Source organism: Symphalangus syndactylus, chromosome 9, assembly GCF_028878055.3.
Source record: "Symphalangus syndactylus isolate Jambi chromosome 9, NHGRI_mSymSyn1-v2.1_pri, whole genome shotgun sequence".
In the NCBI taxonomy this organism is placed as follows: domain Eukaryota; kingdom Metazoa; phylum Chordata; class Mammalia; order Primates; family Hylobatidae; genus Symphalangus; species Symphalangus syndactylus.
The window spans coordinates 38933239-38959009 of NC_072431.2; the positions used below are offsets into that span (position 1 = coordinate 38933239).

At 33.6% G+C, this 25771-nt stretch overlaps 1 protein-coding gene across 3 annotated transcripts in view; it reads left to right on the top strand.

Annotated features, from left to right (window-relative positions):
- KCNH7 (potassium voltage-gated channel subfamily H member 7) overlaps positions 1-25771 on the top strand; it is a 475937-nt gene that overhangs the window by 396066 nt on the left and 54100 nt on the right. For 2 of the 3 annotated variants that reach the window (XM_055291948.2, XM_055291949.2), the window contains exons 7-9: positions 1434-1859; positions 12262-12661; positions 24363-24562. In XM_055291948.2, coding sequence (XP_055147923.1) covers positions 1434-1859; positions 12262-12661; positions 24363-24562 — 1026 coding nt within the window. Of the gene's footprint in view, positions 1-1433; positions 1860-12261; positions 12662-24362; positions 24709-25771 lie in introns of those variants that run through there. The other variant, XM_055291950.2, reaches the window with a different exon arrangement.

Below are 25771 nucleotides of genomic sequence, written 5' to 3' on the forward strand. Positions count from 1 at the left end.
TTTAAAAGTTGTATCTCACTTGGGGTTATTTAACTTTTAAAGTCCTTTCAAAAATAGGGATGGTAACTCATTATGTGGGGATAAAAAGTTATGAGATATGACAATAAATATAAGATTTAAATTTCAAATACGCCTGACATAATTCATTATTACAGTCAAGTTAAACCAACATGAATAGAATTGCCAAAAACATAGAAATAACACTCTCTGACTAACCAATGGGGGATTACCTGAGATCCATGCTGCAAAGCTGATGATGTATTAATTGTGTTTAGAATAATCTAGTCTATGGACATGTACTAGTGAAATTAACTTTGAAATAGAGCCATTGTATATGTGTGGGATATTCATAGCATTAAATTAGAACCCACGTTTCCCTTTTTAAATGACTCTTTATATGCCATTTGTGGAGCCATTACAAAATTTCAGCTTTTTAAAACCCATATATTAAGGCTTACATTTTACCCAATAAATTACATTTCCTGGGTAGCTAAGTAACCCTTTTGTTTTGACTTTTGTTTTTAAAACTTAGTCTTAAATCGCTAAATCATGGACTTTTCTACTTGGTAGAGACAAAACTGTACTTTAGCTTTCATTTTTTTCGGGTAAACTAAAACTCTAAAAGGTGAACTGTTTTAGTTTATGTGATGCCTTATAAGGAGAATAAATCTTGGAGGTGAAGTACCACTTGGTGTCTAAACATCTTGCAACATTTCCAGGTCAATATTCTGAACATCTCCTTGTAGCATTTTCTTTTTGCAATTCTCTAAATGTGATGGAAGAGTTGGAATGAAAGTGTGTTTGTCCCGGAATATCAAATACTGTCTCAACCTTTTAAGGAAAAGCCTCTTTTGTGTTCATTTTAATCTCATTTGCCTTTTTTCCCCTAATGTTAAAAACAGATTGCAGGTGGGAAATTCTGCTTAATTAAAATTTGAATGAGTCGGGTTTAATTTATCAAGGTTTAATTATAAATTAAATATATGTAAATTAAATGTGACCATGGATCCAAGTAGACTGCTTCTGTTCGTTACAACTAATCCTTTCCTAGATTTGAAAACTGCATTACTAATATATCAAAACCAACTTTGTGATTTTCTAAAAACAGCCATGTATTTTTACATCGGAGAAGTACTATGCTCCAAAGGAAACAGTAACATTCCTCAGTATCTCAGCGGCAATATTTATTATTTTTTCAGTGAAATTCATATTTATCAAGAAATGCCAGTGTGATTTTCTTGAGCCAAATACACTGTATAATATATGTTTATATAGGTTTATTTAATGTATGTGTGTGTTTCATAAATACTTCCAAATTCCATGAATTCTCTCTAATACATTTTACTGTATAATTAGTTCCCTTAATATTTTATAGGTTTACCGGATTAAAAATGGCATATTTATGTAGTGTATGACTTTCTTTCCACATTCAGGTTCTCTCTTTAGGAGCGGATGTCCTGCCTGAATACAAACTGCAGACACCACGCATCAACAAGTTTACGATATTGCACTACAGCCCTTTCAAGGCAGTCTGGGACTGGCTTATCCTGCTGTTGGTCATATACACTGCTATATTTACTCCCTACTCCGCAGCCTTCCTCCTCAATGACAGAGAAGAACAGAAAAGACGAGAATGTGGCTATTCTTGTAGCCCTTTGAATGTGGTAGACTTGATTGTGGATATTATGTTTATCATAGATATTTTAATAAACTTCAGAACAACATATGTAAATCAGAATGAAGAAGTGGTAAGTGATCCCGCCAAAATAGCAATACACTACTTCAAAGGCTGGTTCCTGATTGACATGGTTGCAGCAATTCCTTTTGACTTGCTGATTTTTGGATCAGGTTCTGATGAGGTAAGAACTGCTTAAGATTCTTATTTTCTGAAAGATTGCAATTATAAAAGTGAATCTATTTTAACTGCAAAAAGAATAGTTGCTTTGCAAGCTTCTTGTATCTCACAGATAAAATTCATTTTCAATTGGGGATGCTACAGAATGAAATGAAACCATTTTGCCATTGCAAATCAAATTCTTTCTCTTTTTGCTAAGAGATGCAAAAGATTCTCCATTCTTTATCCACCAAATTAAACTTGGAAACAAGTGGTCCATAGCACACAGAACATTCCCAGGATTTAAAATCTCTACTTATTAACTTCATGGGTGTAAAACTCTCAAATATTAAGTATGTCTCTGTTTTTCTTAATTCATTATTAAGGTTTGAGACAGCAGAGATTTGTTTTTTGTTCAAATTATGTGAAGAGGGCACCTTCTGAAATGTCTTATTCAAAAATTCTTTCTCTTAAATAATATCCAGCTTGGAAAGTTCTTTTTGTGTATCCCAATGCCTAATAAAGTTGGAAACTAAGAAAATACGAGAAGTGTATGTATTGTGCATTTTCTGGATAGAGGGTCCAGAACTTTAATCAGCTCCTCAAAAGACTCTTTGATCTAAAAGAAGTTAAGTTTTCCTGCAGTTCACTTCATCTAATTTCCATTATTTTTACCATTTTAAACTTTCTAGATTCTATAACAGAAAGATTAACAGAATGCTTGAAAGTAGTTCCAAGGGAATAGGTTGAAAAAATCCTCAATATGTTGGATTTTTAAAAATTGTGTCTTTTTCTACATAAGAACCCTGCCCTGCACCAACTTCCTCCTCTCCCCAACAAAGAGGAGACCAACTCCTCTTGGAAGATGGTTGCTTCCTAGCCAATGAAGGCTTTAGAACAAGATAATCCTCCTGGACCAAGGGGGACCAAAACATTTTATTTCTAAATCTATTTATTTGTTAGAAATAAACTCTGATCAAACTATGAGTCATTTAAGAGCAGGGCAATGAAATAATACATTTTTCCTGGGTTCTACAATTTTAAACAAAGTCCCAACCTGACGTTCCTCATCTGTGAAAGGATGATAATAATATTACCTTCTCCTCTTGCTTTTTTTTTCTAATTTGAGACTCTAATGAGATAATACATGTGACTCAGCAAAATACTTTTTTAAAAATCAGCTGTTCTTAATTAGCTGAACTTTTAATATTAGCTACTCCTAACTTTGGGTTTTAACTAAAAGACAGTGAAATACTTCTTTATTAATATATATCTTTGAATTTCTTATAATGGGTGATTCATATCATTACACCAAATAAGCTTATGTTGATGAACAATAAAATAAAACCTCATTCTTTCAAAAGTTAAAATATATGCACCAACAGCAAATATTAGTGATTTGTAGACAAGCTTAGAAGTATAATGGGATAAGTTTTAAGAAGTTTGTGTCTTTTAAATTTTAAAGTCTGAATTTTAAAATGCACTAAAAATTCTGGACATAATCTAAGTGTTACCCCCAAATTAAAATCTAGTACTGCTGCCAATGTGGATCTTAGAACTAGAAGTAACCACAGGAAATTGTCTAGTTCAATCCTCTGCCTATGAAGCTAAAGTACTATTATTCCCATTTTACAGAATGAGACTGTTGAAACCTAGAATTTTTCAGTGATGCACTCAGTCCTATTTTCTGCATTACTCTTAATTACTAATATAATACTTTATTTATTCCAAAATTGTTTGTTGGGTACCCTTCAAAGTGACAGGCACTGTCCTAGGTTTAGAGATTCAGAAGTAAATCAGACAAAGCTTGTGTTGTCCAGGAACTTACATTCTAGAATTGAGAAACAGGGGTAGGGGATGGCAGAGGACAAAAGACCATTAATAAACAAACCAACAAACGCAGTGCAGAAAGTTTTCAGGAAAGAGTAAATGCTGTGATGATAGCAAAGCAGGTGGATGTGATAGAGAATGACCTGGATGGATGGCTAATTTGAATTGGAAATTACAAAAGGCCAGTAAGGAGAGGCCATTTGAGTTGAGACTTGACAGGAAGCAACCATCCACATGAGACCACCGTGCAGAGCATTTCACACAGAAGGAAACACTAGTGCAAATGTCGCATTTGGGGAACAAGTTTGTTATGGTAGAGGAACAGAAAGATGGCTGGTGGCTGCCAGGCTGAACCACACAGTAAGAGGTGGAATGCTAAGGTTTGAGAAGGCAGAGACAGAGACCAAATCACCTAGATATGTGGGATTTCTTACTTATTCTGGCTGCAATGGAGTCTTTGGAACAGGAATGATATTATCCGATGGACATTTTGAAGACTGCAAAGGCTGTCATCTGCAGACTGGAGAGTCAGGCTAGGAGCAGGGAACTAGTTCAGACCACACGTTGTGATGCAGGACAAAACAACAGCTTGATAGCAACAGAAATGAAGAAAAGTAAAGAAATTTGGGATATATTTTGGAGGTGAGCTGCCAAGGCTGGTTGATGGATTAAGTATTGAATGGAAGAGTAGGAGAAAAAGCAGAATTAAGGGTGGTGCAAACTTTTTTTGTTGCTCGTTTATTCTTATTGAAACATTTCTTTGGTGAAGGGCAGGAGGGTTGCTGAAGCAAAATTATAAATGGTAATGCATTTATTCAGATGGAAAAACCTTAGCGAGAAAAAGTGTGTTGTGGGGAAGAAATTCCTGTTTTAGCCCCCTTAAGTTTGTGATGACTATTGGTTATTCAACTACAGGTGACATGTAGGAAGTCAAGCACCCCATGAGCACCTAGAAAAATAATATGTGAGTATAAGAAGAGAAATGAGATCCATTAAATTAAATGTTAGATACAATCCTGACAAAGATTGGTTTGGATTAGCTTCTAAACAAGAACCATGTGTCAGTTTTCTGTGTGGATCTGTTAAGGGTCTGGAGACACATATTTGACAGGTCAAAAATAAAGCCTTAAAACCTACACTTTTTAAAGTGGCAGGGATTTTGTTGTTTAGATATACAAGATCCAGTAGCCATATCTGGGATAAAGAGGAATCCCAGGAGAGGGCTTTCATATGTTCATAGATGAATGTTTCTACACAATAAATGCTTAAGTACATAAATAAATGCATAAGTACATAAATAAACAAATTAAGAGTGATTTTCAACAAATTATAAGAACAGTCATAATTTCTTAATTGCCTAATTTTAAGACACGGTCTCATTCTGTCACCCAAGCTAGAGTGCAGTGGTGTAATCTCAGCTCAGTGCAGCCTCTGCCTCCCGGGCTCAAGTGATCCTCTGCCTCAGCCCCTCGAGGAGCTGGGACTACAGGCAGACGCCACCATACCCAGCTAATTTTCATATTTTTTGGCAGAGAGGGTTTCACTATGTTGCCCAGGCTGATCTCAAACTCCGAGCTCAAGTGATCTGCTTGCCTCAGCCTCCCAAAGTGCTGAAATTACAGGCGTGAGCCAGTGTGCCCGGTCCTAAATGTTTTCTGTCCATCAAAGCATCATAGATGAGCTCAGAAAACATAATTTTGTCAATGTCAATTAAACATTAATATCTTCTTTGCCAATTTCCCTAAATGTTAAGATACTGTAACACTTTTATTTATATTCAACCCTATAAAAAAATCAAATTTTTATCTATATTATGTAATCTATGTAACAGGTGTTAATAAATGCTAAGAGGATATATTGACATATACGATTTTACTAAAGAAGACATGGCACGGCCGGGCGCAGTGGCTCACACCTGTAATCCCAGCACTCTGGTAGGCCAAGACGGGCAGATCACAAGGTCAGGAGATCGAGACCATCCTGGCTAACACGGTGAAACCCCATCTCTACTAAAAATACAAAAAAATTAGCCAGGCGTGGTGGCGGGCGCCTGTAGTCCCAGCTACTCGGGAGGCTGAGGCAGGAGAATGGCGTGAACCTGGGAGGCGGAGCTTGCAGTGAGCAGAGATCGCGCCACTGCACTCCAGCCTGGGCAAAAGAGCGAAACTCCATCTCAAAAAAAAAAAAAAAAAGAGAGAGAAGAAGATATAACTGTTTAATTTTTTTCTTACATGATTACAAATCACCTACAATAACTAGAGGATATTCTATAATGTTAAAAAAACATGTTGAAGAAAATAAATACTGGCAATAACTGGGCTTGCCTATGTCATTAATATCTTCCTGATGATAATGCCATCCAGAGAGACAATAAAAAGATTCTCTATTTCCTAATTTCTGCATCAGCAAACATCATACCACCCATTAGGTCAATCATTGGCAAATTTTCTCTGTATCATTGGTTCAAAGGAATAATGTTATTGGCTCAGTCTCCAGAAAGTTAACTTTTGATTATCCGCCCCATATTTTCCCATATTTAGCTCATCTGTGGCAAATCTTAATTTCAGAGATATTAGCAGCTGAAATCTACAAAACTCTGCTAAATTACATGCTTCATTAACCTCTTACTCCCCAGAAAATTAGGATTCTTGCAATTAATTATTTGCTTCATTGACCCCTTTCCTTTCACACTTTACCGTTATTTTTTCTGAATCCTGAATACAAGCAAAGAAGGCCTTTGAAACTTAAGTAACTACGGTGCTCTTTGAGGGAAAATTCCAATAGAAAAGAGGGATTCTGATCATAATGATATGTTTGATTTATTAGTCTGATAGATGAATTGTGAAATTGATGCAAGGAAAATATTAGCATGTATCTATATGCAAACTCTGAGCATTTTGACAGCTGAACTTGATCTTTATAATAGATATCTTTAGTTTACTTCTAAAACATCCAATATAATCATGTTCAACTTTTAGGAACAAATCACATTTTGCAGACACATATACATATACATGTCTACACATAAAGTTGCTAAGTCTCCTTAGTTTTTGGGAGTTTAGACAGAAGTTTCTATTGGCTTATATTTGGAGCTATTTGTCATGCCTCTAAAAATGTATGGCATGACTTTTAAGAGATATAAGATCCCCAATGGAAAAATTATTTTGCTTTTAGTTGATCATTTGTTCATTTGTATGTGATTGATTGTCTACGTTTTGCTAGAGGTGGCATAAAGTATAACCCTTGGTAAAATATTTCTCAGGACAAGTCAAATTATCATTTAAAAAATATGACATCCTTACTTATTTATTTGTTGTAACATTTGCATACTACTGTTTAGAATCACTTGATGGTCAGTTGTCTGTTACTGTAGAGAAAGCCAAAGCAAGTTCAAATTGCAGAAAAATAAAATGTTAGTTATAAAACAAAACAAAAATAAGTGTCTCAATAATAAAGGTTATTAAATATTGAAATGAGTTTCCCAGTGAAATTGTAAAAATCTCCTCTTTAAAAGCCATACTTTAGAAGTATTCATGAGGTCTGATATAAATGAATTATAATGTAGGTAATTCCCCAAGGTTTTAGACACATTCAAAATATATCTCTTTGATTGTATTAGTAAATGCATCCTTAGAAATATTACAATGATGTAGTTAAGCTGAACAAAGGACTAGAAACTAGTTTCCGATATTGTTGAGATTTATTGGATAAATAATTGAATGATGTATATAAATACCAGAACTTAGAGGGGATTAGCTGAAATGAAATCTAAAGCAAAATATGAGTGTGGAGTAATGAAATTTATTACTTGTGTAGTGCTAACATTTCCCCACTTGCACCCAAATATTTATTGACAAAAAGGACAAATGATGGATTAAGTAGAAAGTTTCAGTGATCATTCAATCAACCCTGCATATGAAACCAAAGATCACATACTTACATATTTTTATTTATAGAAGAATAATTGTATCACTTATTTATAGGCAAAGGTTTTAGAGAGTAAATTTCTGAAATAATATGTTTTAAATATAAGATTTTTAAAAATGTTTACTAAAAAATAAGGTACAATTATTTTTCAAAATTTTTTTAATATTTTTGAACAAAATATTTTTTCTTATTAATGAGTCTCTCTTCGTTTAACTGTAGACAATTTATTCTTGAGTAGAGAGTTGTTTAATACTGACAAGAAGTTACTTATTCTAATTTCAAGCCTTCAAAAAGAATTCCACTGGCATGAAGACAGAATCTTGCCTGATTTATTGTAAAATATCTACAAAAAACAACCACACAGTCTTCTTGAGTCTGGACCTAGTGTCTAACATACATACAAAATTTCATTGTTTAGAATATATATATATATATATATATATATATTTAAATAATGTTTAGTTTAAAAATTAATATACCTAATAAAGGAAACTAACTTTTACCTCAATGTAAGAAGGTATCTAGGGCTTAGTAAACAGTGGATGTGGATGTATTTTTAAAGTTTTGAAACAATGATATTAATCAGCCACCCAGCAAAATGAATAATTGAATTTTTGGAAAAAGAGTTACTTTAGATTAAAAACAATAATATTGACAAGATACATTAAAAATAAAAATCTCACAGAGACTGACTTTACTGTGACATTTTGGAAAAAATAGTTGGAAAATTATTCAATCACAATAAATGAGTTGAGTTCTGAGATAGCATGGGTGCTGGTGGGTGAAGACTTGACTTGTTAAGAGTCCATTATGTCCTCTTTGCTATACTTAGTGGCAGGACTGGAAAACAAAGTGCCTTGCTGCAATGTACTGCAAAATGACTCACCTCTTTTTATATCTTATTTTCATTATGTGTTTGTATTTTATAACAATAACCACCTTTTGCCATCTAGTGAGCTTTTATGCTCTTTTTAGTTGCTTTCAGGAATAACAATAAACAGACAATATTTTTCTAACACCAGTGAAAAGTTTAAGAAATACCATCTAAGAGACAGTTTTTTATCTCTAGTTTTTAAAATTGTGAAAAAATTTATGGATAGTTACATTTATTATATTTTCAAAAATCAAAAAATTGAGATTTCCATAATGTCTGGATATTACATGAAATTAGATGTGCTGGGAGATTATTATGCATTCTGAAAACAATTATACTCAGTCAAATTCTGATCTTAGCACAATATAATAAAGTAGTTGTTGGTCCTGTTTCTCACTTGCAGGTAACATAAAGATGGCCCATTAAACTAAACAATGGGACTAAGGGTTCGTAACAAATTGGCAGGAGAAGATTAATAATTATTAAATCTACTCTCTCTTAGATTTTAATGCAATCACTTCTCTCTATTCTGCAATCTGGGGCAAGACACCTTAAGTTTTTAAAGAAATATTAAAATAATAAGCAAGAAAGAGTTATTACAATCCTAAGCATCATCTACAAGATGTGTTATACACAACTGTAGCTAACAAAGAATGCCCAGGTGTGTTAGCCGCAATTTGATAACAATAGAAGTAAGGCAAGGCATCTGTTACATTGTCAAGCCAGCATATGTTGTTATTCTGGAGTACATGTTACAGAATTACAAGAGAATAGCTTTGACTGTTGAAGTCAGTATTCACTCATCCTTATAATGCAACTGAGAGATATAATTACTACTTAGTAATTTCTTCCCCTTCTCCATCCTTTGTGGCTCTCTCATTACTTCTGCAATTATTTAGCATGAATACTGCCATACATGTTGAAACTTCAACATGTCCCGTATTTCTTAAACTTTCTTTTTCCAGAAATGATGTCACTTGTGTGTTACTATGTACGTTATATTGATTTATCTGCTTAGAGAACTTACTATCATACAGATTTTAACTTCATTTTGATAGAACGCTAGAAGAAACATCAGAGATTTCTTTGGAAGGAAGGCAAAAAGGAAGGTTGCATGCACAGCAGATTTCATTGCTTTTCTTATCAAAACATCATTTTTACTGTACCCTCTTTACAACCAGCAGAGTCATTAGTACTTATTATCACAATATGTTATAAAAACAGCTCATTTATTTTAAAGCTTTTCACTTCATTTAACCAACTCTTTGGAGAATTTTTATTATACTTCATTTATTTTGAGGATTGGAAAGAAATTTTGCTCCAAAACCAAGAAAATTTTAACAATAATTCTCAAATATTTCTGATTTCTTGGGACAAATAAACAGAAAGTAGAATTAAGAGGAAAAATAAACATAGGAAGCTGAACTGTGTAGAAATGGTGAAATGTTGAACCAGGGTGACTCCTACCAGAGTCTGAGCAGTCAGTGTGCCTACATGAAGTCCCTGTCTTTCAACGCCCCTGCGGTTTCTTGAGGGGAGCTGCAAGGCCAGTACGGAAAGGCCCCCACTTGTGATTCCAGATATCTAAGTATTGCATTTAAAAAGGGTGGTAGCTCTTTCAACCCATTTCACAACATAAAGTTCTTGCTTATTGATGGAAAGAAAAATGTAAAGGATGTTTAAATAGAAATACAGAGTTCCTATTTATTGGGTATTATCTATAACTCTGTAAGGTTGGCCTTATTATTTGTATTCACAGATGAAGAAACTACACTTCACATACAGATGAAGTGTAAGATTAAATGAATAACTTATCCAAGGGGACACACAGGTATGGAGGCAGAATTCAAACATAAGTTTGTCTGTTCCAAAGTCCTAGCACATAACTGCTAAGCTAAAATATTGGTAATACATACATTAAGAAAGTTTGCTTTTCTCTCAGGGATCCAGCCAATAATAATTTAAAACCTATATTCATTCATAGGAAGAAATATACTTTTAAATCTATAAAGAAGAAAAAAAATGCAAGCACCTTCATTACACTCTGAAAAACAACTCAGTATTGGAGACAGAGAAGACTCACCTCTCTAAACATCCCCAAATGAGCAGAGACCAGAGTCTAGTTATGATAAATACGTGTCAACTACACAAGTTCCTCTCACCTTTAAAGGGTTCCAGTACTAACAGAGAATAATTCAGGGGAGACTAAGTGATCCCCTTTCCCTTGTGATCACTATGGCACAAAGGAAAAACAAGAAACTGTAGAATACTTATTAGAACATTCTTTTAAAGACAGGGTCTTGCTCTGTTGCCCAGGCTAGAGTGCAATGACACAATAATAGCTCACTGAAATCTCAAATTCCTGGGCTCAAGTGATCCTCCACCTCAGCCTCTAGAATAGCTGGGACCACAGGCATCCACCACCATACCCAGCTAATTTATTTTATTTTATTTTAATTTTTTGTATAGGCCGAGTCTCACTATATTGCCCAGGCTGGTCCCAAATACCTGGGCTCAAGCGATCCTACTGCTTCAGCCTGCCAAAGCACTGGGATTATAGGCACAAGCCACCACACCCAGCCAGAACATTTTAATGAAAAAGTTTTTTTTAATATTTAGTGTTCCTTTGTCATCATCAATATTAATACATAGGGTATGGTAGTTATTCCATGTGCTATTTCTTCCATTAAGATATAGTAGTTGGATGTGCTTTGGGAAATAAGCAGCAATAATGAACAGATAAAACAACTCAATAATTGATTGGTAAACACCATGTAACTATGGAATAATTATATGCCCTGTGAATTATATAGTACTTATAGTTGACATTATTTAGGAAACCTAAGAAATGAACTTGTAATTTGTACTTATCAGATTTGAAGTCCAAACCACCAGTTAAGTATTCTGTTATTATATAGAAGCAGCCTATCATTAGATACCTGGTCAGTAATAATCACCCAATTAGTTACAGATATCATAGCCAAAAGCAAAATGCAATTATAATATCACTGGGACATCAAGAAATAATTTCTCAATTTAGCACACTTAGGAATAAAAAATGCATTTAAATGTAGTGCCTAATTCATGCATGCAATCATCCAATGAGTGTTCCCACAGTTATGGGAAGAAGGGGCTTGACTGGCTCCTTCTCATTATCCAGATGATTTGCAACTCAAATGTCAGCTCCTCAGCAAGGCCCTTCTTGGTCTTCATTTTTAAAGCAGTTTCTACCCCAATCCATGCCTCCAAATACCCTCTATAATATTTGTCTGCCTACTATCATCATGGCACTTTTCTCTCTCTGAAATTATTTGTTTCTTTTTTAAAAATCTCTCTCTCCTCAATAGACTATGATCTTGTTTTCTCTTCATTAGATTAGACACTTTGCCTATTGAATAACTGTCTCTATTAGGAAAGTAACAATGTCTGTTTGTTTAACACTATAATATCAGTGTGTGGCCTTAGTAGGCACACAGTAACATACTAGAATATATGTTGGTGAATGAATGTGTCACTGAGGACTTATGCAAGGCACTCAGAACATAAAACAAGACAGATTCTCTGCCCCATGCCTTGCATGCCACAATACTAAATTAATGTGTCATGCACTTTCAAAGTATTTTCCAAAGCAGGTATCACATAAAAAAAAAGAACTAAGTTTAATACTGAATTTAAATAGGCAGTTATCCTTAATGCTACCATATTGTCTTAACCTGTTTTTGTCCATTTTGCTTCATATGAATGTACTTTGAATTGTTTGCTGACTGTTTCTGACTGTGTACATTTATTTCTACAGACAACAACATTAATTGGTCTTTTGAAGACTGCCCGACTCCTCCGTCTTGTGCGCGTGGCCAGGAAACTGGATCGATATTCAGAATATGGCGCTGCTGTTCTAATGCTCTTAATGTGCATCTTTGCCCTGATTGCTCACTGGCTGGCTTGCATTTGGTATGCGATTGGGAATGTAGAAAGGCCTTATCTGACTGACAAAATCGGATGGTTGGATTCCTTAGGACAACAAATTGGGAAACGTTACAATGACAGTGACTCAAGTTCTGGACCATCCATTAAAGACAAATACGTCACAGCACTTTATTTTACCTTCAGCAGTTTAACCAGTGTAGGATTCGGGAATGTGTCTCCTAACACGAATTCGGAGAAAATCTTTTCAATTTGTGTCATGTTGATTGGCTGTAAGTAGCTTTCTCTTCTGTTGTCTATTAGGATAGAATAGTACCTTGAATTTAATATTTCTACAATATTTAGAGTAAGGCAAAGAAAAAAATTACAGAAAATTGAGGAGATAATGGGATTACATATATGGGTACTGTATTCCATCAAATCTGATTCTCTCTGTGAAGTGGAGACACCAAAAGGTCTTTTGGAACCTTAGGGAACTATGGGCATAAAATTGGAGCAACATGGCTTCAGGAATTGAAACTTGCAGTCCAGTTTTACTGCTATAAAAAGAGTATCTGTAATTTATTACTAATGATTATTTTCCATTTCAAGCTGAGGCTAGATTAGAATGGGAAATACTCATTTATACTGTGATAGATAGATAGATGATAGATAGATAGATAGATAGATAGATAGATAGATAGATAGATAGACATAAAAAATGTTAACCATATATATCATCACAACAATTATTCTGTAAACTAATCTTTCATATACATGTGTATGTGTGTGTATATATATAATACATATATTATATATATGTACATGCAATATACACTTACCTATTTATACATAATATACATGTAATTTTCCCCTGTCATTGACTAAAAATTTCTTTTCCTGTGACATTATGTCAAGACCTAAGTGATTGGTTAATGTCCTGGGCATCATTCATAACAGATATTCTTTGGAATTAAAAAAGTTTTGTTAAAAGATATTTTAATATTAACATGTATTTTTTAATAACACTTTGGAACCACTGAAGGTGAACTTGCTGTTTCCAGGCAGCAATCAGCAAAAGCATAAAAGCATGATGGATTTTTATTTTCATTTTTTTACCATATTTTTAAAAATAATTTCAACTTTTATTTTAGATTCATGGGGTACGTGTGCAGGTCTGTTACATGGGTATATTGTGTGATGCTGAAGTTTGGGGTATGAATGATTCTCATCACCCAGATCATGAGCATAGTACCCAATAGGTAGTTTTTCAGTCCTTGCCCCCATCCCTTTGTCTCACTCTGCTAGTCCCCCATGTCTATTGTTCTCATCTTTATGTCCATGTGTACATAATCCTTAGCCTCCACTTATAAGTGAGATCGTGTGGTATTTGGTTTTCTGTTCCTATATTAATTCACTTAGGATATGGCCTCCAGCTGCATCCATGTTGCTGCAAAGGACATGCTTTTTTTTCCTTTTTTGTGGCTGCATAGTAGTCCATATTGTATATGTACTATGTTTTGTTTATCCAGTTTACTGTTGATGGACATCTAGGTTGATTCCATGTCTTCTTCAATGTGAAAACTGCTGCAGTGAACATATAAGTACATGTGTCTTTTTGGTAGAATGATTTATTTTTCTTCAGATGTATACCCAGTAATGGAATTGTTGGGTCGAATAATAATTCTGTTTTAAGCTGTTTGAGAAATCTTCAAACTGCATTCCACAGTTGCTGAACTAATTTATATTTCCCTCAAGCAATAAATGCTTATATTCCCCAATATAAGCATTCCATTTTCTCCATAGCCTCACCAGCATCTGTTATCCAGATGGTATTTCCTAGGTTTTCTTCTAGGATTCTTATGGTTTGAGATCTTACATTCCAATCTTAAATCCATCTTGATTTAATTTTTGTAGATGGTGAAAGATAGGGGTCCAGTTCAACACTTCTGCATATGGCTAGCCAGCTGTCTCAGCACCATTTATTGAATAGGGAGTCCTTTATACATTGCTTATTTTCATCAACTTTGTTGAAGATCAGATGGCTGTAGGTGTGCAGCTTTATTTCTGGGTTTTCTATTCCATTCTATTGGTCTATGTGTCTGTTTTTGTACCAGTACCATGCTGTTTTGGTTACTGTGGCCTTATAGTATAGTTTGAAGTCGGGTAATGTGATGCCTCCAGCTTTGTTCTTTTTGTTTAGGATTGCTTTGGCCATTCAGGCTCTGTTTCATTTTCTATAAATGTCATAATAGGTTTTTTCTAATTCTATGGAAAATGACATTGGTAGTTCGATAGGAATAGCACTGAATCTGTAAATTGCTTTGGGGAGTACGGCCATTTTAAAAATATTGCCTCTTTCAATTCATGAGCATGGAATGTTTGTCCATTTGTTTGTGTCATCTATGATTTCTTTCAGCAGTGTTTTGTAGGTCTCCTTCTAGAGACCTTTCACCTCCATGGTTAGATGTATTCCTTGCTATTTTATTTTTTGACTATTGTAAACGGGATTGCATTCTTGATTTGGAACATTATTGGTGCATGGAAATGCTACTAATTTTTGTACATTGATTCTGTATCTTGAAACTTTACTGAAGACATTTATCATTTCCAGGACCTTTTTGGTTGTTTATAGGAATAGAATAATATTATCAGCAAAGAGAGATAATTTGACTTCTTTTCCTGTTTGGAGGCCTTTTATTTCCTTCTCTTGCCTCCATGTTCTAGCTAGGACTTCCAGTGCTAAGTTGAATAGGCGTGGTGAGAGTGGGCATCCTTGTGTTGCTCCTGCTTAATGGGAATGTTTCCAGCTTTTTCCCATTCATGATATTAGCTGTGGGTTTGCAATAGATTGCTTTTATTATTTTGAAGTATGATCTTTCAATGCCTAGTTTGTTGAGGGTTTTTAATCAGGAAAATTTTGGATTTTAAGCATGGTTTATTTCTAAAGATTCAAAAAGAACATTATCCTTAGAATGCGTAGAAAGTTGAAAATAGATCCTGACAGTTGATTTTTTAATGTCAACATGATAATAAAATGTGCTTAGATAAATCCCTATTAATGAAATTTAAATAAATTCACCAAGTGTATTGTCTGCTTTATATAAAATGTACTTTTCATAGTTTTAATATTTTTATTTTAGTAGCATTTGTATAAGCAAATAACATTACATTTCAATAACTATTAAGACATTCTACAAATTCAGTCCAAGTCTAGGCTGCAAACACAGAAGTAGCATTGTACCCAGAAAGAAATGGAAGTTGAATCTCCCGGAATAAAATAGAAATATTTATTCCAGAGAGACAGAACACAGAGCAAACACAGTTCCAACCATTTTGTGATTACAACTACTACCAAACACTTTATAGGGGTCATCTGCTTTAGTATCATAGGTATCAAACAAGGAAATAGGTATCAAACAAGGAAATAATTGGTCTTAATTAGACACATATATAGCAGAAATATCTTTTTAAGAAAATAGAACCTATATTTTGAAACTTAGAATTTTTAAGAAAGACTTTTAAAAATACACTTGAGTTTAGCCAGTTCACCACTTAGTAATCCACACCACTTGTGAGGATTAAGTAAAATACGTAGTGCTGTATATCATGTGGATTTTTTTAAATTGAAGACAGCTCAATTCTTTACTTGCTCTACACCTAATCTCCATTCCCTCAATAGGGGAATTTTAGGCAATTTTCTTCCTTTGTCCTTCCTTCCTTCCTTTCTTCTTTCCTTCCTTTTTTTCCTTTTTAATATAGCACTATACTATTTCTATTAATTTATTAGAATAATACATGCTTTCTGCAGATGAATTGTATCTTTCAAGAGAAAAGAAAACACTCTAATCAAATTGGTTACAGTAAGATGCACCCACATTCCACATACTATCATTTATTTGAATATAAGACTTGGTTCTATACACCTTAATCCAAATGGGATTATGTAAAGCTTTATGTCACACAGGAAATACTTTATAGTTACTCCTGGAGTACCGCACCATGACCTATTATGTCATAAATAAAGAAAAGAGTAAAATTAAGACTTGAAATTTGGCAATAATAAGAATACTGAAATTTATGTACCCATTTGATGTATATAGGTGCATGTGCACACGATATTCCCAGTTAAATCTAACTATATTTGACAATGATATGGTTTTATCTATGCACACACTCCTCAGACCCATTAGTGGCCTTATTTTAGCCTGAAAAAAATAAAATAACAAAAAATGTGATAAAAGATTGTATATGTGCTAATTACAAATATTGTGATTATCAGGTTGAACTTTCTCAGCATCCTGTGTTTAACTCTAATCTTTATTCTAAAAGAAAAATTTGAAGCCAAGTTTTAGAAAACAAGGCAATCAACCTCCTATCTTATAACAATATAATTTAAGGAAACTAAAAATAAAACATTAAATACAAATAGTAAATATCTAATGCATATAGATTGGTATATGTATTTTTAAAAGCTGCTATTTGCAAAGACAGTTTTTGTACTGCTGACTGTGTACAGAGTACAGTAACCAGATAATACATTTTAAAAGTGTGTATAATTCAAAATAAAAAAAGGAGGACTGTGAAGTCATTAAATAATTGTAAATATAAGTGGTGCTCATATATTTATACCTTTTTTCTAACATACAGCATAATTTTATATCTTAAATATTATAAATGACATGTATATATTTAATTTTAAAAAACACATAAACCAGAAAAATAAAGGCAAATGTATTCCATTTCTGACCTGCTCGACAAGCATCTTGATTGGGAGAATTTCTTATTTTTGTAGCATGTGAAAAAAAGTTACTGGAGTTCTGCTTCCAGTTATGATGGAGTTACTAAAACCTTATTCTCCTTCTATTAAAAACAAACAGAAAACTGACCAAAATATATAAGGCAATTGTTTTCAGGCACTGGAAAATTAATAGGGAAGTTTGATCCCTGAAAGAAGGAAAGCAAACAATATGGGCCACATGTTATCTTGGCTTTTTGCCTGGAGGCACTTTCTGGACCACAGTGAACACAGAAGGGAGAAATAACCTAAGCAGACCCCGGCGGTCTTACAGAGTTAAGAAAACAAGATCAGACGTCATGGAGGCTAAGTTGCAGCAATTTGCAAGACAGACAACTGGAGAAGTAGTTATGGAAAAGAAAAGCTCTAGAAACCTACATAGGTATCCTTTTGCATCTACTAATGAATACTAAGTCACAAATGCATGGGGTAAAACTCCCCAAAACCCGGCAAAGAAATACCAGAAGTACTATAAGCTAAACAATTTCCAGAGCTCACATAGATGTGGGAGATTTTCAAATTTCAGCCAGCAGAATGGAAAACCCTTATTGAACATCCAGGATATTTGGTAGAAATCTCAGAAAAAAATAGTGCTGTAGTACTAGGGCTAATCTGTCCCCCCAAAAAAGCTTAAACAGCAAGCTTCAAAAGGGAAAAGCAGATCCCCAAGTGGTTTAAATCCTGCAAGAAGATCTAATTTTTTTTAAGACAAAAAATAAGTTACAAGCATTGAAGAAGGTTAAATTTATAGTGCCCAATATCTATTTAAAATTTAAGACCTATTTTAAGACACAGAAAAATGTGACTCTTAACGGGAAAAAAAAAATCAAGTAAAATGGAACCAGAATTTACAAAGATGATGAAGGCAAGCAAAAAAAAATTCTGTTTTTTTAAATAATAGCAGAAATTTTTAAATTTAAATATAATGGCATAAATTTTTCCAAAATTAATGAAAACTATAAACCATATATCCAAGAAGTCCCGTGAATCCCAAACAAGTTAAATATGAATAAAATACACTGGTGCACATCATAATCAAATACTAAATGCTGCTAGAGAAAAAAAGACACATCATATACAAAGGAAAAAGATAATGTTGATAGATTTCTTATAGAACAATGAAAGCCAAAAGACAATGGAACAAAATCCTTATATTGCTAAAAGAAAAACAAAATCTCTCAACATAAGAATCTATGTTTAATTAAACTACTCTTCAAAAATGACAAAACCTGACACAATTCTTCATGAGCAGACTACAAGAAATGATAAAGTTCTTCAAGTGAAGGAAAATTATACCAGATGAAAATTTGGATCAACACAAAGGAATGAAAAACTAGAATTGGTAAATGTGTGAGTAAAAAAAAAAAAAAAGACTTTTCCTTATTTCTAAATGTCCTCAAAAATAATTGACTCCTTAGAGCAAAAAATAATGTCAATGAAGGTGCAGGTTTTATAACGTATGTAGAAGGAGAAATTATGACAATGATAGTACCAAAAAGTGGGAAGAAGAAATAGAAATATATATTGTTGTAAGATTCCTACATCATTCGTGACATGGTATTATGCTATTTAAAGTAGATGTTGACCAATTTAAAATGCATGTTTTAAATCCTACAACTATAGCTAACAAGCCAACAGGAAAGACAAAATGGAATAATAACAAAATAACAAATATAAAATATTGTAGGAAATAAGTAAAAAGGGAAATGCAGGAAACAAATAGCAAGACAGTATATTTAAACCCAAATATATCAATAATTGCATTAAATGTAAATGATCTAAATGCTTTCATTGAAATGGAGAAATTATCAGAAAGCATTTTAAAAAATAAGACTCAACCATCTGCTGTCTAAAGAAAACATAAAGAGTAAAAAAAATTAAAAACGATGTTCATACAAATCCTAATCATAAGAAAATCTGAGGAACAGTATTAACTTCAGACAATGTAGTGATATTAACTTCAGGACAAGTACTGTTACCAAAGATAAAATAGATAAATATAGGAATCCTAAATGTGTATGCACTCAATTACAGAACTTTAAATTACATGAAGGAAAAACTGACGTAACTGAAAGGAGAAATTGACAAATTCACAAGACAAATTCATAATTATAGTTTGCAATGTTAACACTCCTCTCTCACCGTTTTATAGAATAGACCAAATTAATAAAAATATAGAAAACTTAAATAATACTAACAGCTAAACTTGACATATTGACAATTATAAAATACCAGCAGAATACACATTCTTTTCTAGCATGTATGGAACATTTACCAGTAGACAAGCTATATGCTGGGCTACAAAACAAGTCTCAATAAATTTGAAAATGCTAAAATCATACAAAGTATTTATCTGACCATAGAGAAACCGGAAATCAACAATAAAAGAAGGAAGAGGAGAAGGAGCAGGAGAAAAAACTGATAGATGTTTAGAAAGTCCCCGAATGTTTGGAAATAGGTTCCAAATAACTCACAGTTCAAAGAAGAAATCACATGGAAAATTACAAACTATTTTTAACTTAGTGAAAATGAAAATAAAATGTATCGAAACTTGTATAGGGCACCTAAGGCATTTTTTAGTGATAAATCTATAGCTTTAAGTTTTTTTTATTTAAAAAGGAGATATAAAATCAAAAATCTAAGCTTATATTTTAAGAAGCTAGAAAAAAGGCAAGCAAATTAAAACCTAATACAACTGGAAGAAAAGAAACGAGATATAAGAGCAGAAGTCAATAAAAATAGAAAACAAACAAGAGAGAAAGTTAATGGAAGTAATTTTTAAAATCAGTCAAACTGATAAGCCTCCAACTAGACTAAAAGAGAGAACATAAGTTACTGTCCTGTATGAAAGAAAGATAATAACACAAGTCTTATGGACATTAAAAGGATAAGAAAAGAACATTATAAAGAACAATAAACTTGACAATTTAGATCAAATGAAAAAATTATTTGAATTATACACGTTACCAAAACTGAAACAAACAAAAATATCTCTGAACCATAAAATAAAAATTGATAAATTGGATTTCATCAAAATTAATAACTTCTGCTCTTCAAAAAACACCATTAAGAAAAGGAATGGACAAATGGTAGACTGGAAGAAGATATTTTCAATACCGAGATCAAAAAAGGGCTTATATCCAGAATATATCAATAATTCTTACAAATCCATAATAAGAAGACAACTCAATTTAAAAATGGGTAAAGTATTTGAAAAGACAGTTCACAAAATATGTATGAATGACTAATAAAGACATGAAAAGATGTTATTAATCATCAGGAAAATGCACATTAAAACTCTAATGAGATATTACATGTACACACTACAATGGTTAAAATTAAAGACTGATAAAACCAAATGTTGGAGAGGATATGGAACAAATGGTATTTACATACATTGCTGGTGAGAAAGTAAAATGATACAACTTTGAAAAATAGTTTGGCAGTTTCTTATAAAGTTAAGCATACCACATAACTCAGCAATTCCACTCTTAGGTGTTTAAAAGGGAAATGAAAATATATGCCCACACAAAGACTTGTATACAAGTGTTCATGGCAGTTTTATTCGTAATAGCCAAAAACTAGAAACAGCAAGGTTTCCATCAACAGGAGAAGAGATAAACAAACTGTGGTATAGCCATATGATGCAAATCAATTCAGCATTAAAAAAAAAACAGATTACTGATACACACAACAGAATGATTCTCAAAAGCATTATGTTGAGCAAAAGAAGTCAGTCACAAATGTACATAATGAATATGTACATTATAATTCCACTTATATAAAATCCTAGAAAATGCAAACTAATCTGTAATGACATAAAGGAGCTCAGTGGTTGTCTAAGGTCTGAAGTGAGTGGTTGCAAGCAGCCAAAGAACACAAGGAGACTTTTAGAGTGAAGCAAATGTTCTGTATCATGATTGTGTTTACAGGGGTGTATACATTTGTCAAAACTGATTGAACTATACACTTAAAATAGATGCATCTTACGTAAAAATTACACATCAATAAAATTTATTTTATTAAGTTACAGAGTTCTTTAAATTTATGTAGTCGGAATTCAGGTGTATTTGTTTGTCAACATGTTTCAGCTAATATCTTCTGACCAACCAAATATATTAGTATGGTCAGCATATCAGAATTAAGGCGTGGTGTGCTGAAGGAAGTTTTAAGATACCCCTGTTTTATTTCTATAATACCTAAACTAAAGCAAACCACTTGGATGAAAAAAGAACTCCCTATTTTATAAAACTAAAAATACTGGGTTAAGGAGCGATGCCTAGATATCCATAGTCTGTCAACTTGCTTTTGATTGATATTTTTGCCAGTTGGGCATCAACTAAATAATATGTACAGAATATAAGTATTTTATTCTTCTCTCTAGCTTACAACCTCTAGCTCCACTTCCTTCCTAAAAAATAGGAAAAAGATTAATGTCTTTATTATAATTTAAAAAGTCATAATCACAGAATTTCCTAAAAATAAGTATTTCAGGTCACTTTTTTTTTTTTTTTTTTTTTTTTTTTTTTAGATAGGTTCTCTGTCACCCAGGCTGGAGTGAGTGCAGTGGTGCAATCTTGGCTCACTGCAACCTGTGCCTCCCTGGATCAAGCAATTCTCGTGCCTCAGCTTCTGGAATAGCTGGTACTACAGGCGCACACCACCATACCTGGCTAATGTTTGTATTTGTTGTAGAGATGGGGTTTTGCCATGTTGTCCAGACTGGTCTCAAACCTCTGAGCTCAGGTGATCCACCTGCCTCGGCCTCCCAAATTGCTGGGATTACAGGCATGAGCCACCGCGCCTGACCATAAATTAGTCTCTTATCTATTCAACTATGTACTTACAATCTAGATTTTGTTTCATCTTGACAGCTAGTGGGAAATGCTTGTTTATGACCTAAACTAACATTTTGGTTAATTTTGATGGTAGAGATAAAACTCTACCATCCAAATAACATCTAATTTGCTAAAATCTATTTAATAACTAAGAATTTTTCCTGATCTTTCTTGATCATGTAATGGTTAGGTAAAACAGGTGTTTCTTGATCATGTGTGGTTCAGGTAAAACAAATAGCATTGATTTTGTGCCCTCTGATTGAATCTACTTCCTGAGCACAATAGGTGTTTCGGAAACATAGCATCACAGGTAATTGTTTCCCCACTACATTTAGGATGAGTAAAACATATTTTTCACATGAATCTCCTTGGATCACAGGAATCAATTTCTGGCAAATATTGTTAATTCTCTTTTTAAAGAATGATTCATTTACTCAAAAACAATTTAGGCCCACCTTTTCTTCATGTAGAAGATACAATCTAAACATCTGCTCTACCTTACAGAGGATTAATGTCTCTTACACATGCCAATTCAGCCTCACTGGAGATCTCCTGTATTAGTCTGGATGTCCAGAGAAGCAGAACCAAAAGATAGATAGATATTAGATAGACATATATGTTTGAATATAGATAAAGACATAAAGAGATTTATTAGAAGAAATTGGCTCACACGGTTATAGACGCTGAAAAGTCTCAAGATCTATACTCTGTAACTGGGTCTAGACAAGGGAGAGCCAATGATGTGGTTTCAGTCTGAGTCCAAGTGCAAGTCCAAAGGCTGGAGAAGACTGATATTCCAGCTCAGACAGTCAAGCAGAGAGTTCATTCTCCTTTACTTCCCCTTTTTCTTCTATTCAGGCCTTCAGTGAGTTGGATGCAGCCCACCCACAGTGGGGAGGACAATGTGCTTTACTTGTTTACTGACCCAAATTCTAATCTCCTCTGCAAACCCCTCACAGACACACCCAGAATATTTGTGTAACCAAATATCCAGGCACAATGTGGCCCAGTCAAGTTGATATAAAATTAACCACCACATCTCCCCAACTTTCATCCACTTAAATAGATAAAAACAAGGGGTCACTGCTTTCCCTGGGACTTTCTCTTACTTGGGATATCTAAGGTACATAAGGATCTTGATAACCAAGCATGATAAGATAAGCAAACAAGGTAAGGTGGAAAAGCAAGCAAGTACCCAGGAAAACATATTAGTTTAAAACATGGCCAGAATCTGGCCAAAGCCTAATTTGAAAATGATTAAGTGGATTATAGAAGCAATTATTTATAAAATTTCTTTGAGGAAAAAAATGTGTTGTTTGAATTTACTTTAATTAAACACTTCAAATTCTTGTTGCTGCTTTCCCCACCCTGGTGTATAGCTATTCCAGTGGCTTAAACATATGTTACCATATCTCTCAGTTTCTGATAGATGCCCAAAGATCAATATTCAGATTATATGCCGTGATTTGACTTTCTGTACAGAGAATGGCATTTGTTTTTAGAATTATTAGAAATGAATACAAATATGAAAAAGAGAAAGTTCTTAAAGAGCTTATTTTAAATCATGAAGATTTAGTGTAAGAAGCACCAATACAGATATTCTACCTAAATGCTGATTGTGAAGCAAGGGATCTCATAGTGGTTTCTTCCCATAGATGAAAGAACAAAAACGTGTTCTATTTTTTCCCTACAAAAATAAAGCTATGTGAATTTTCTAAGCCAGAGATATGTTTCTTATGCAAAAATACTATGAAAATGAATTGGAATAGGACAAAAACTGTATACAAATTAACACTGTAAGGAAACTGGGTTTCTTAAAAGAATTTGTTATCCCTTAACAAACCTAATGTATTCAAAATAATCTCAAATTTAATAATAGATTTTTATTCTACAAGGTTAGATTTGAGGCTGAAAGGCAGAAATAAGTTACAATTTAAAACTAATATGTTAACTCCAATTCAAAAAGGGTTTTTAAATCCCTAAAAGATGTTTTTGCCTCATATTTTTTTCAAGAAAATGTATTTATGGTGAGCCACGACATGCCTTCTTTTTCAAGTGAAAGGGTTTATTTCAAATGCATTTTCTCCCTAGTCAATGCTCCCAGCTGATATTATAAACAATCTGAGTTTTCACTTTCATTTAGAATCCATGATGAATTTGGATACTTTCCCTCTCCAGCTTTATCACTAAAATTATGAAATGTAAAGCAGTTTTAGTTTAACTTCTTTTTTTCCCCGTGATCCAATAGTAAATCCTCACTAGATTGAGATAATCAAAATCCACATGCTTGATACTCTAACAATATATAACACACCTATGTGCAGTTTCCCCGATAACTTTGTTTTTTATCCAATCCAGCACTAATGTATGCAAGCATTTTTGGGAATGTATCTGCAATTATCCAAAGACTATACTCGGGAACTGCCAGGTACCACATGCAGATGCTGCGAGTAAAAGAGTTCATTCGCTTTCACCAAATCCCCAACCCTCTGAGGCAACGTCTTGAAGAATATTTCCAGCACGCATGGACTTACACCAATGGCATTGATATGAACATGGTATGTATGTCTGTTTTCCAAAATGAAAGTGCCGCAGGCATTATAGTGATAGCCAAAATGGAGTAAAAGCCAGAATCACCAGCTTTGAACCCCTTGCTTTTGTTTTCTTCTCTCGGATGTGTATTTTCTCCCCTGGAGGTAGTCTCTCATACTCAATTCATGGCATTGCATGGTGCTATATCTAGTTATACTGTGTGGCAAAGGCATTATAACATGATGCAAACTGATATAACTGTGTGTAGTAGAGTTCCCACTTCTGGTGAGAGAGAGCATTGCTTTAGCTGGGACTTGGGTTTTTACTGCATGGCCTCATTGCCAACACCCCCCAAAAATAGTTGGATCCAGTTGCAATAACATTTGGCAAGTAAACAGTAATAATTATGATGCCCCCAAACACAGATCCCAGGTTAACACACTTTAAAAGACAGGAAATTGAAAACTTATAGGAGAGGTCAGGGAGCTTAAGTATACATAAGCATTTTATGATAGGAAGTTTCACACTTTTAAGAATATTTTTTTCTATATTTTAAACAATCTACTCTGTGCCCTTTTACCGTACCTGGTTTAATGCGTCTTTCCTTTCAAGGGGAAATATGGATCCCTTCATATTTTTCCTTACCTTTTAAGCAAATTCAACATCAACAATCACCTGTCATAACCTCCCTCCCTGTATCACTGCTCAAAAATCAACACTATTAATAATATTAATGTGGTCCAAAGACCTCTTTTTATTATTAGGAGAATTGCCCACATTCTTTTACCTTGCAATTTGGCTATAAAGGCTGATTGCTAAATAAATTATACAACAAATCCAAATTCTATGACGTATCATAGAGCACCAGAAAAAAAAAAAAAGAATAAAAATATGGTGGCTTCCCATATGGCTACTCCTCCACTGGGCAAGGACCCTGTTTCTAAGAATTTCTCAGAAAATAAAAGCACTCACATTTAATTATGTCAATTGCATGAAACAGCTTTTGTGTAAGTGAGCCTGTACAATTTAAATTGGTACCTTCTGCTTGACCAGTAATATTCTAATGGTGAAAGAAGGGTTCAAAATTAGCAGGAATGGTGCAGAAAGCACTGCAAATATTGCCCAATTTGAAAGTAATATTTATATATGGACAAGTTTATCATAGCTGTGTGTGAAGTATTTGATTGAGAAGGACATGCCATGACAAAAATGTTAATTTGAAGAGCTAATCAAAT